Raw genomic sequence first — 13,406 nt, 5'->3', positions numbered from 1 at the left:
GGGATAAGCACGAGATAATTGAAAACTTTCCTGTTTTGAAGTGGCACATGGAGGCCACAACAGGCTGCTGCAAAGTCTATTGTATGCACTGAAAGGATGTGTCTCAGATGGCCGAGCACCAGGAGACATATGGTGGATGCAAGGACAGGAGAGTAGAGAGAGACAGACAGATGGACTCTACCAGAACACATTCAAATTTACACACAACATCAAATCTCTCCAGGTTTGGAAGGTATTTGGCCTAATCATTTCTCTGCTTATCTTTACCCCCTCCTGCATAGCAAATCATATCAGAGCAAGCCAGAGACACTTTGGCCAAACTGATGCAAATAACGTATGGAATTGTTAACATAGCCTACATTTGATATCAAGTGGGTTGTAACTGTGGGCAACCTCTGGTTCGGAGAAGTGAAGCCAATGTGGAAATTGCATTATTTCTAATAGCCAGCAGGAGGCGACTCCTCTGGTTGCAAAAAGAAGTCTGATTGTATAGAAGTCTATTAGAAAATGAGCCTATTTCTCACTAGATGTATTACCTCAGTAAACATTGTAAACATGAGTTTATGGTCTCAATCTCAAGTCTTCTTTAATACAGCATGATGTTCATTTCCACATTTCAACATGAAATGTCAACAGGGCTGAAGAATTTACCAAAAATATCTGATTAAACATTTTCTAACCAATATAGCAATTGCAATATAAATTGTGATATTTTCTACAAATTAAAATAAGGGAGGAGGATTCAAATTTGAGATGTTTTAAACACCAGCTCACAGTAACAGTATATTCCCATTAAAACTAACAGCTACTATGAAGCTTAGGACTGTAGATTTATGTGTGCACTCACACGTGTAACACGTCAGCTGAACATACGCCAAATAGTTGCGTGGTAATAATATGCATGTTGGCACTATACACCCTGCCACCTTTCCTAATATGCTCTGAAGCTGTTTCACAGAGCAAGTACAGGCATTGAGTTCAAGCAAGCATAGCAAGAAACAAATCTCCACACTTGCAACTGAGACACACACACACACAAATCCTATCTGGCTGAGCTCATCCTGCTAGTAGCATGTCTTTCTCAAAACAAAACAGTAATACTCTGAAATTGTCAATGGCTCACTCAATCAACTTTGTTTTCATCACACAGTACGCACAGTAAGCTGTCAAAACAGCACAGCAGCAGACGTGTAGGAGGGGAACGGCTCTTTTCAGCAGCCCGTCCGACACGATGAACCAACAAACATCATCTCCTGCTCTGCCTCTGATCTGGACAGATCTCATTATGGAGGCATAGCGCCCAGAGGTCGGGTGGGGCCAGACTGACTCTCCAGTACACCCCGGGGTCTTTGTTTCCTACAACAAGTGGGTCAGTCCTGAAGCAACCTTGGCTCCAGGCGCCTGACTCCTCCAGTCTCCAACCCACACACGTCAGAGTCATGCTCTACAGCAGGTGGGCTCAACGTTACTGTACATTACAGACACACGCTCATACAATAGCTGTGTGCAGCTCCTGTTCTTATTCTCTGTCACGTTTCCAGCTTTCTTGGCGTTTGCAGTTTAAATCCAAAGCTCATTAGCATAACCATGACTGCAAACATTTTTAGCAGGTGTGGCCTCAGTGGGAAACAATCTACCTGGCAGCTGTAATGCCTCTGTCATTAATCTAGCTTACATCATGCCTCTTACCCGCTCACACTGAAGGATGAGAGAAGATGATGCAGGGTCCCCGAGTTGTTCACAGCAGCGCAAACATACTTTCACATGCCAACAGCCATATTCACAATCTCTTGCAAATCTCTTTTGCTTTTCATTCATAATCCAACAGCTTCATTCATTTTATCCACCTCTTTTAAACATTTAAGTACAACTACCATAAAAGTTAAGAAAAAGCAGAAAGTATGAGGAGAAAACACATGATTTTTGTGCATCTGGGATACATATTAGTCAGCAAAGCCAGGCATGTAGGTCCCATGATTGTTTCCTTTGAGCAATGTATTTGACTGAAAAATGCACAGTGGAGGGAGGCGGGTTAATGAATAAAGCAGGTTGAGAGGGGATTTGGGCTGGGAGGGGCAAGGTGTGGCTGAGGCAAGCTGCTTCTATCAAAAAAAACAGCTGACGGTGGATGACACAGTCTGCAGAAGAGATATGAGATACTTTAACTTTCCAGCGCAGAACTAGAAATCTATGAGCAGCTGAGAGGAATTTTGCACTTGCCAGGTAGTCTTATGAATTACAAAACAAAGCTACACAAGTGTGCGAAGTAAATGAATGAATTGCTCTTCACAGCCAAGGGCAAACTTGTTGACCATCTATACATCTTGGACAAAGTCTCACTCTGTCTTTCAGTGGTTTGTTGATCATGTTAATGTATGGAATTTTTATCTTTAAAAGGCTGTTTTCTCAAAATGAGGATTTTCTCACACTCTGAGCCAGAAATCTCCACTTTAGTAGCAATTATATAGACGCCAAATTTTCCAGTTTGATTCCCATATTCTGAAGGTATTTACAGAAATGTTTGTTCATTTATCATTCATTGCTTGATTTATATATTTGATTCCTAAAAACATGGCAAAAATCGATTTTTTTTATGGCTGTTGACAGTATTTTCTGATTATGGAGTGATAAAAAACAAAAAAGATATCCAAATTCCCTATGTAAAAAGCTTTGACTCAAATATGTCAACTAAATGAAACAAGAATTTTAAACCTGGATTTATCCAATGTTCGGATTCCTGTTTTGGAAATATACGCACATTAGCACATATTTAATATGATAATGCCTCATTTGCATATTTAAACATAACGTCTCAGAAAAACTGTAATACAAAAAAATAACTGTCTTAATGTAAGTAATCAACTGGGGAAGTTTCATGGCAATATTTATTAGTTAATTTTTTTTTACTCTATTCACCTGTAGTGTCTCCCCTTAAAGGGGGAATTTTGACAATCCAAACGCACATAATTAAAAAAATATGGTTTTGTCTTTGTCATTGTCTTTCCTCTTGAAATATGCTTTTAAAATAATGGGATAAAGGCTTGAAAATTCAGTGACAACTACTTTTTTTCCCCTATTTTGTAAAAATTGATCACAGCAGACTGTGGCCTGTAAAGGCTCCAAGGCTTGTTCCTTACTCACTCAATAATCTTGACATCAACAAGAAGCTTTTGTGAAGCACAAAACTGTGGCTGACTAATAAGACGGAGAACAAATAGACCAGATAAGTTCGGCGTTAACTCATTTGTTCCTGTGTTTAATGTCTTTATAGACCTGCTGGAGGCCTTTTGTTAATAAAGCTGTTAGACGCCATCACAACAGATAAGAGTCTAATTTACAATGGGGTTCGACCCTGAGCAGCAGGGAACCTCCAACTCTCTGTTACACACTCTTAGTAAGTTAAATATTCACAGGTGAACACACAAACACATGCTGACATAGAAATAGGCATTTCTAAATAATTAACACAAACACAGATATATATATATATATATATATATATATATATATATTCTCACACACACATGTACCATAAGTGCAACATCCACTGACATACACTCACACCTACGTTTCTTATCTTACTCTCAAATGACCCTAAATCCCAGACGCCCAGCGAGCACTGACCACACATCGAGCGCTGCAGATCTCTGACATTCCAAACAAACTGACGAGCCATACAATGTGCTAAACTGTCTCTTCAATTGACAGCCACCCAGATAGCAGCCAATGGCTGTCAACAGCCGCCTGTCTGAGGGAGACCTGTGTGACCGCTGAGCTCTAAAAATACAACCTTGTATCCGTATAGTATACCCTCATAAATCTGTCTCGGAGACCGGACACTGTGACTCGCTGCTTCTCTCTGCCCTTGAAACACGCTCAACTGCCAAGTTCAACCTGTTGTATGTCAGCCACGTTGATCACCAATACATCAACTGTCCCCAAATCGCTATCATCCATCCATCTTATCAGCTATCATCTGTCCACCCGCTTAGTCACAGTCTCCACACAGAACCACACATATTGAACACATCCATCATGATATCATGAGTCAGCACACTGTGAGGGAGATGCATAATGATCATGGCAAGGCAGGGCTGAAGAGTGCCACACTGTGAGAATGGAAAAGCACAGAATAGCATTTCGGTGGATACAGCAGGACAAAATACCAATAATAACAAATATAGAGTATTTAAAAAAATCTTCCACACCTCAGTCAGGTATGCACTATTTCCATTTTTTGCCACATTTGGGCATAAACGTCCTTCATTTGCGCATAATCTAGTGAAAATGGTCCTAAATTGATACTAGAATACTTCCTTGTTTATGAATGAAGCAGTACACGAGTTGAAGCCGTTGAAGCAGAGGGGCTGTAAGCGTTTTATCAATCAGCAACGGTCATTCCTGCAACCCCCACCTCGAAAGTTCCAGTACTTTCAGAAAGTTCAAACCCCCGACCAGGGCCTTTTTGGGGGGTACAAAGGCCCTGTAAAATGTTCCCAGGCCTTAATTTAGACCCAAGTCGCTGCGGTCGAAACACAATTAGTTCCTCAAAAGGTTCCTATAGTTCCAGGGGAAAGTTCCTGTGGTGGAAACAGGGCTTTAGACTAAGAGCAAGGATAGGAAAAGTGTATGAATCTGATAGTGCAAATACTTTCTTTATTTCTGCTGACACCGATATTTGAATGCGCTGGCCCAGCTGTTGTTGTACTGAACTGCCAGAATACGACCAGGAAATGGAAGTTCAACACAGAGCTGAACACTGGCTGTCTTGTACTCTTCCTGCAGTCCCCTTTAGTCCCATGTGGTACCATGAAAATATAACCAGCCTGTCTACCAAAAAGCCTGAAAGTAATGACTGTCCCTCATACAAACATTCATTTAAACTAGATCACATTTTTTGTGTATTAGCAAACAGGACTAAGAGTGAATTAAGGCTTGACTGGGGAGGAAATGAACACACCAAATCAAAAAGACAGGATATAAACAGAGGAACTAGCAGTGTGTTGGAAACACATCAAATGGAGATCCCATCAAATGCAGACACTTTGCTTTTTCACAGCTTGAAGGAGGCCCCACTCACAAGGTTAAACACTCCCCTGTCTCCCGAAGAAAGACTTTATGAGCTGTATCAGAGCCCAACAGAGGTGTGGCGGTGCAGAACAAGTGTCTGACCCCCGAACCCAGAGCACTCAAGCCAACCGGAGTTGCACAGGTCGCACAGGGCCGACGTGGGCCAGTGAGAGCCGGTAGGGGGGACAGCAGGGCCCGTCAAGATCCAGGAAGTTTAGGCTTAACTAAGACATCAATCTGTCATCTCCTTCCCATCTTAACTCCTCAAACACCATTTGTCTTCACTGTCCTCCGACTGGAATTCTCATACTCAAGCCCTCTTGACAGCAACTCTAACCAGTGTGATTAAGTAGGATACTGTGGTACATGGTTTCTGCGCTATCGCTGACCCTGAGACACTGCTTGCACTAATGCTGTGTTCACAATACGAGCAACACCGCAACACTCTACAAGCCATTTTTAATGGAAGCCTGTGAAATGAAGCTACAAGCTGACGCCCGACACTTGTCGCTGCGTGACGGGCGTGACGCGCTACAAATAAAGTTGCGCTGGTCTCAACTTTTTCAGAGATCCAGTGATGCAGTGAAGCGGCAATCAATCATATGTTTTTGTTTCAATAAGTATCCAGTGCTATTTAACGACATAATTACATCAACACTTCAACGGCGACTCGCCAACCATCTAGCTGGCCACGCTGGTCATTTTGTTGCTCGTAGTGTGAACGCAACATTTAGCTGCATTCACCCCAAATCCGGCGTGGCAGCAAAGGGTTGTGCGGCAGTGTGGGAGTGTCACTTAATTGTCCTATTTACCCCACACACACACACACACAGACACCTGTCGTCGCTAGTTCCACAATGCTAGCATGGTTAAAACGAGTCATACATTTAGAAAGTAATGCAGTATGAGTAAAAAATCCTAGACTGATACTAATTGTAAAGACAGCATCTTTCCTCAGCAAATACCCATCATAACTGTTACTGCATATGTCCAATAGCTGATGACAGGCTCTGCTGACATGAATCCATAACCATCTGCCGTGGGTAATGGTGGGGAACACCCCGTGAGCGTGCAGCTGGGGCTTGTCGTGACAGAGATGGGATTGAGGTATCTCCACTACTCTTCACCAGGCAGGCTGTATATCAGAGCACTCATCCCCCTTTTAACAAGTCTGTCTGTCCACCACAGCGGGGAATGCATAAAACAGATGCAGCTGTCAGACGAGAGACGTAAGGAGTGGCCCAGGATGTTGTTTGATGAGTTTGGGCCTGAGCCGCGCTCTGGGTGCTGGGAAACATGCCAGTCAGAGAGGAAGACTGCGGCTGAGACCTCGACACTGCGCTGGGTCGGACGTATAGCCTCATTCTATCTGTCAACTTTATTAAGAACGATACGTCAAAATCCATGCAAGAAATCTGTCTGCAATGTTTCACTACTGCAATGCTATATTTGGCACATTTACCATCCACATGTATCAAACCAGATTTCTACTTCAGCTTTCATAACTGCTTTTCCAGTTCTTTCATCATCGTCTCCCACCTAACTGGGAAGAGCAGCAGGAAGTAGGCTAGTGCAAAGTAAACCCACTACTGGGTCTAGAGTGGTGCACGCTGCATAGATTTTTACCCTCAGATGGGCCCACCACCGCCGGCAGAGGAGTGTGTGGTCAGTGATCGGCCTTTAAAAATACACACACCCTTCTCAAATGCCCTTCCTTGGTATAAAGAGAGAAGTCGCAGCTGAATGGAATTCCCACCATAAAGGGATCTTTCTTTCACTGTTCATCTGAAATGAGTAACCGCATTCAGGGGGGTTTCAGTGCCTCAGAGCTGGCTGTTTCAACGTGTTCGTATACACATGTGATTCATAAGAAATGTTCAGCGTTTCCACTTTTAAAAGACAAATGGTGATCCTAAAGAAACTGTTCAAAGGATATGAAATATACTCGACATAACACAAAAATCATGTTCAATCATAGTCCTATAATTTCACTAAAATTACGTAGCGCTTTCCTCCTTAGTTTATACGCAACAGATGATATAATGCAGGAAATAAATAACATATTTTGAAAATTACATTATACAGTATATGATAACATTTAAAGTTCAGATTCAAAATCACTTCACTTTGCAGTTTGCTGGACAAGCATTGAGGTGTAAATACAGCAGATAATTGAGGCTGGGCAACAATCCAGGCAGTGAGAATGAAAGGAGGAGGATGAAATCACATCAGTCCTATGAGACAAAAGCTGTAGCAGTCCAAAACTACAGGGTACGAACCTTAAAAGACCTTCATTTGCCTCATTAGTTAGATAGACGTGAGTCTGTCTCTAACAGGCCAATTTGAGGGTGTAACTGTGTCAGATTCAGAAATCTGAGATGGACACCTGCAGTGGCACCAGGAGCCAAAGGTCAAATGGACAGAGCTGGGTTGTTATTCATGCAGCATGAAAGGTGTCAGGGAGAAGCATCGGGGACCACACAAACTGTGGGCTGTGTGGTAGGAGACAGCGTTTCCTCTGTAATCAGCAGCAGTGCGTCACCACACAACAAGCACACAACCTCTGTGGTTTGGTTTGTACGGAAAGTTAAAATAACAACATAATTGAACCACATTTCCCTCTAAAACAAGAGTACAGTCCAAATGTTTTGAATTAATTTTTCATCATCATGATTAAGTATCTAAAAGTGGGTTCATTGCCACAAACTGCAGCAGAGAGCCGCAATGGGGCCGATATGAAAGCCAAAACTAAAATTACCTCCAGACACTCCAAAAAGTAAAATACTGTACCTCACCCAGGAAACAGGGAGCTGCTATTTTGTGTGAGTATATAATGTAGCTTCAACCTATAGCTCATCACATTGTTCCTTTTCTCTCAATTCATTCACCTCTGTCATTTCACAGACGTCACTAATTAAAAAGTAGTCACACATATGCGATATGAAAGTGTGCACACGTGTGTGCGTCTGTATAAAGGTGTAGGAACACTATCTCACCATGTTCATATAATAAATATTCATGTAATACGTGCTCAGTTTGCATACGTTTTATCACTCCCCTCCCCTGTTGACACACACATGCACACATGTAGCTCCTCAGCTTTTATTAAACACAGCTCTAGAGGTCTACCTTCTGTAGACAGTCTACATGACAAAAAATAGCCTACAAGTCTGGTTAAAAACAAACTGCAAGCCAAGGCAATAATCTCTACTTCTGCAATGTAATAGTCCACAAATTGAGGATTTAAAATATATAAAAAGGGGATGCTATGTGACAGTTGAAATTTAAAACTTAAAAGGGGAACTACACCCATTTTTAAAATTCATACGTGTTATTCCTATGGTCTTGGACTTTACTAAAATATTAGTAAATGAACAACTCTCCTCCCAAATCCAAAAAGTAGAGTGCTGAAACTCAAACTTGTGATGTCATATAGGGTATAAAGTGTGGAGCTGCTCCAGAGACAATGAACAGGAAGAGATGTTCTAGATGATCTGAGTATATGGGTACAGTTTCTGTTTCACAACTGAGAGCTCTACAATAGAATAAAGCTCATTTGGGTATAAACAAAAAGAAAACAAACATTCTGTGGGTCCACAAAATCAGCCTCCCATTTATTGTCTATGGAGCAGCTCCAGACTTTATACCCGATGACATCACAGGTTTGAGACTCTGGTTTCTGGCTTTGAGAGAGAGTAGCTCATGTTCAAAGACATTGATTGAACTTTCCTAGGCCATGGAAATAACATACTGGAATTCTTAATTTAAGATTCATTCAAGATCTTATCAGGTATACTAGATCATGTCTATTTTAAGTGTGTTTCTTGACAATGTCATCAATGTGTTTTGAGCTTCCAAAAATATGTGCTGCGGTATCTCTGTGCTATGCAAGGACAGGTTCTGACCCGCTGGATCCCCTCCCTTTCAATAATTAGAAAGACATTATTGTATGGTTTGGCTCTGATCTGAATCACAGGCATTCGAGTATCTGGTAGTATCACTTCTCAGTGCCTTGGGGTCGGTGCACCAGCTTGTACAGTAGCTGTGTGTGAGATATCGATCGATCTATGGTATAGAAGCGTTTTAGTTGAGTTATTTGGGACTTAAATAGACACGTTTAGTTTACTGCACTTTAGTTTTGCATCTTTTTAGTTTTAATCTCGTCACTGTTACTGGTCTGGAAAATAGCTAACACAAATAGTTTGAGGCAAAAGAACATGTGCAGTTTGTGTAGGAAATGTGACAAAGAGAACAGTGAAATGTGGGCATTTAAACAAAAAACAGAACTGTAAAGGGGGTTTTGCTATAACAACCACACAAAGATGAATCAAACGTCATGCTTTTTCTATAACAGCTTTTCCATGTGAACCAAAATATAATATCCATCTTGGTCTGTCATTGTGTTCATCAGGTCAGAAAAGCATTAAACAGTCTAGTTTCCACTACAACTGGGCTTTCCACAGAGAAACAACTGGAACCAGAAGCCATGTGTGAAACATGTAAAATACAATCTGGTATGTAAAATGACCCACTTGTAAAATTCACTCGTGCAACTTGACTTTCACCAGAGAATTCAGCAAATGTGCCCACTCACGATTCAAACGCACCTTTCAAAATACTGATGATATGATATTCCTGCAATTCCAGTGCTAGAGGCCATCAAAGAGTTAACACATACACCGGACTGCTTTTTGCTGTATTCCATCCTCATCCACTGAGCACAGCAGCTGGTTGGCTCCTGGGCAGAGCTGGAAGCCAGCAAGGCCACATCAAAACAGTGCACTTATTCCACATGGACCGTGTCTGCTGGAGCATCTACAGACACTACAACCTAAAGGTTAGCCAATGACAATCTAACTTCAGCCAACAGCTGAACGATGTGATAACATGTCAGAGTGTGATACAATGTCCCTCAAAATTGGTCTAAAATTATAGCTAAACTTGATATAAAATAGTCTCTGTCTGACTGGCAAATATACATTAGAAGGTGTAATTTAAAGGTGCTAAATGCTCGATTGGGAGCATTTCTATTGCCGCCGCACAGCTCTCAACATGGCGACGGCTGAGCCAGCTGCTCACAGCTAACGGTGCTAACAATGGAAACAACGGCAACAGTGCTGACAGAGCTAACAGTGTTAAACTGGGGGGGAACTGGAGGGTGGGCGCTAAATTTCTCCGACGACACCGTCAGTCGGGATGGCGTTATCAGCTATAATCGCCGTATGAGCTCAGTGCAGAGCAGCGGCCATGAGCTAACCAGTGGGGCACGCTCACATACACAAACATGCACTAAAAGCATGCGCGGCCGGCGCGGCAATGTCAACAAAGGAGATAAAAGTTCGGATTACAACACACACAGAGGGAGAGTGACTTCATTCTCTGCTCAGGTAGACATTACTCCTCTATATCTAGTTGTTTGATACTATATTAATGCGTTGGACATCGTATAAAGAACCTTTAAATATATATATTTTATACTTTTTTTATTTATTATTATTAAATATTATAACTGTAGTCAATATTATTATGTCATTAATATGTCATCATTTAACAAGCCTGTAGTATAGACAATAGTCTATAGTCTCCAGCCATACTAGCGGCTGTGACATTTGTACTTAGGTATGGTAGTTCTTGGAGCAAAATAATTATGTCTACACCATGGACGCCAGAGAAAAAGTTAAGGGATCACCAGAGTTTTAAATTTATCCTCCAAGGACCTTAAATATCTTAAGTAAATTTTACAGCATTCCATCCAATAGGTGACGAGACATTTCTCCCTGAAACACACAGTTGTTGTAGCCAAAGTGGTAGACCAACAGAATATGCCATCCAAAGATCCATGGTGTTAGTACAGCTAAAAATATGTTACACCTTTTATGTTACTGAAATATATTTTGAATTTAGAACGTATTACATTTAAAAGTTTTGTTAAATTTCGACGCATCAGTTATTATAGTATTTTGACAAGTTATGGAGTATCATGTTAGGTCAAGCAGAGTGCACCAAATCAGATGACCATCAGCTGATTCAAACAGGCACCAATGATGACTGACACTTCAAACAATCTGCTCGAGCGGCCAACTCCTGTGATTCCTTCCTGCTCCATGCTGCTGATGCTGATGACTGGCTGTGTAGCTTAAGGTCTTTTTTAATCAATATGCTTGCAATGACATCTTTTGCTTTGAGCTTGAAGATGTGAGGATCTCCAGTTCAAATGATTGGAACAGCTGAGAAAATCCCAGTGGGAAGAATGATGAGAAAAAATGTCCCTGGAAAAACTCCTGATGAGTTTGAATCCGCATATAATCAGCCAGCGTTGTGAAGCAGGAAAATAAAGGATCAACAGTTGCAGATCAATACTTTTTGTGTTAGACTCATAAATCACATTTAGTTTCAGTTATTAATAATAATTCAATCCTTCCCACGTGAAGGATCACCATGTCGTGTGTGTTAACAGTGGAAATGAGATCAAGGCCAAAACGAGAGATCAGAGGGCTTTCTATCTTGATTAAATCTTAATGTTGAGACTGTCGCTGGATTACAGCGCATGGGAAATACACGGGGTTAACAGAGCGAGGTCAGCATAACCAACTGGATATGAGCTCTTTATCCAACATATTTCTTCTAGTTAAACCCTGATCAAAAGAACGTTAAAGTGAATCCAGCACACATACATAGCCAGCCATAAGACAGCCCACACAGCGACTTATGTCTCTCCAACTCTGTGCTCAGGTATGTTTTCATGGTGTGTATTAAATACGGGGTCAGAAGTACAAATACATGATGTACAGATACATTGAGATCCCAGGTCTCTTGCTTTGGTCCAAGAGGAAAGAAACCTCCTCCTGACCTCTACTTCACATCACATTATGCAGACCTCTCACTCTGGTGCCATGCTGCCTTCTGCTGGTCACAGATATTACTACACCAGACCTACTGCCTGAAGTGTAATAAACATTTTGGTCATACTAGAGATGATGGGTCCAGTTCTTATAATCAAGTGACTATGACGTGTCACTTAAATGTGTACTGAGTTTAAAACATGTTTAGGTTAGGATTAAACCTTCAGGTTGGGTTATTGTTAGGTTACGGTCATGGTTTACTTAGTTGATAGAGACATATCTAACAGACAAATGACTCGATGTCAAACATGAACCATATTCCAAAATTGCAGCATGAAATATCCAAATAAAGTTTTTACCAAAATATTTGGACCACCTGCTCAAATATGATGCAAATTTAGGTGAAATAAGTGATCCCCTATTGATTTCGACATTTAAGTTAAGTCCAACGTGTATAACTTTGGCTGCAAGTACAGCAAACTTTCAGGATTTTTATACATCCTTCATGTCTTCTTATTAATTGTACTTTCGTTGGCAGATATTAAAACGTAAAAGATGTTAGGATGCAACAACAATGCCAACTAATAAAACCTTTTTGCGATGGGTTCACACCATCCGCAACGCCAAATCAGGCCTATGGCCCATTCCCCACTTCCTACCCTCCTACTTCCGGCGCCATTGCTCGGACCACACCTATCTTCAAACTCAGCCTTCATTTTGATCTCAACCACACATCAGTTAAGTTTTGTGACTGCATCTTGTACGGTTGTGACACTATTGCGTTGAAAAATATCTGTCCACAGACAGACATATAAACAAAGTACTCAAAACCGTCTCTGTGGTAGTTCCCGCTACAGTAGGTGTCTCCAGGACCACATTTTGCCATGATGACACAGATACAGATTCACAAGGTGAAAACAACACCAGCCACACACTCTCGCTGTTGGTAAACAAAGCTTGATGAAGCTCATGTCAGCATTTTCTGCACCTGAATGTACTATTTTCTGGCATACGTCTTCGCAAACACCGTGGAACTGGTAGAAATGGGGACAGTTATAGGATAAAGGAAACAAAGACGCTGGCTTGTGAGTAAAAGGTTAAATCTAAAAAAAAAAAAAAAAAGGGAATATGAAATGGCCTACCGAACACTTTCCCGCCACGCAGAGAGAAGTATCATTCTGCCCACATGGTGTCCCATCGATCACCCTCTCTGACTGTTGCACGTAGAACCTGAACCCGATGGCCCGGCAGTTGAGTTCACAATGCTGATCCCCAGGAACTGAAAGGAGATTAAGGAGATTGTGACAAATCCAAACAAATTTTGCTGACATATTTTTGGGGATAAAAGTGGATAAAAGACAATGATAAACATATGATGTACAACACATAACACAAATCAATCTACTTCTTTACATCTAGTGTGTAGACAGAATACTTATATCATGTGTCTCAATAAAAACAAAATCACATTTAATTCAATACTTGGCAACTATG

General features: G+C 41.2%; 1 protein-coding gene across 1 annotated transcript in view; it reads right to left on the bottom strand.

The window, feature by feature from the left end:
- The window catches only part of thsd4 (thrombospondin type 1 domain containing 4), a 49,306-nt gene that overhangs the window by 28,533 nt on the left and 7,367 nt on the right, over positions 1–13,406 (bottom strand). The window contains exon 7 of the mRNA XM_074609670.1: positions 13,055–13,191. Coding sequence (XP_074465771.1) covers positions 13,055–13,191 — 137 coding nt within the window. The remainder of the gene's footprint in view (positions 1–13,054; positions 13,192–13,406) is intronic.

Source organism: Sebastes fasciatus, chromosome 2, assembly GCF_043250625.1.
Source record: "Sebastes fasciatus isolate fSebFas1 chromosome 2, fSebFas1.pri, whole genome shotgun sequence".
In the NCBI taxonomy this organism is placed as follows: Eukaryota; Metazoa; Chordata; class Actinopteri; order Perciformes; family Sebastidae; genus Sebastes; species Sebastes fasciatus.
Note: the sequence above shows the minus strand (reverse complement) of the source record. Positions and strands in the feature narration are given on the sequence as shown.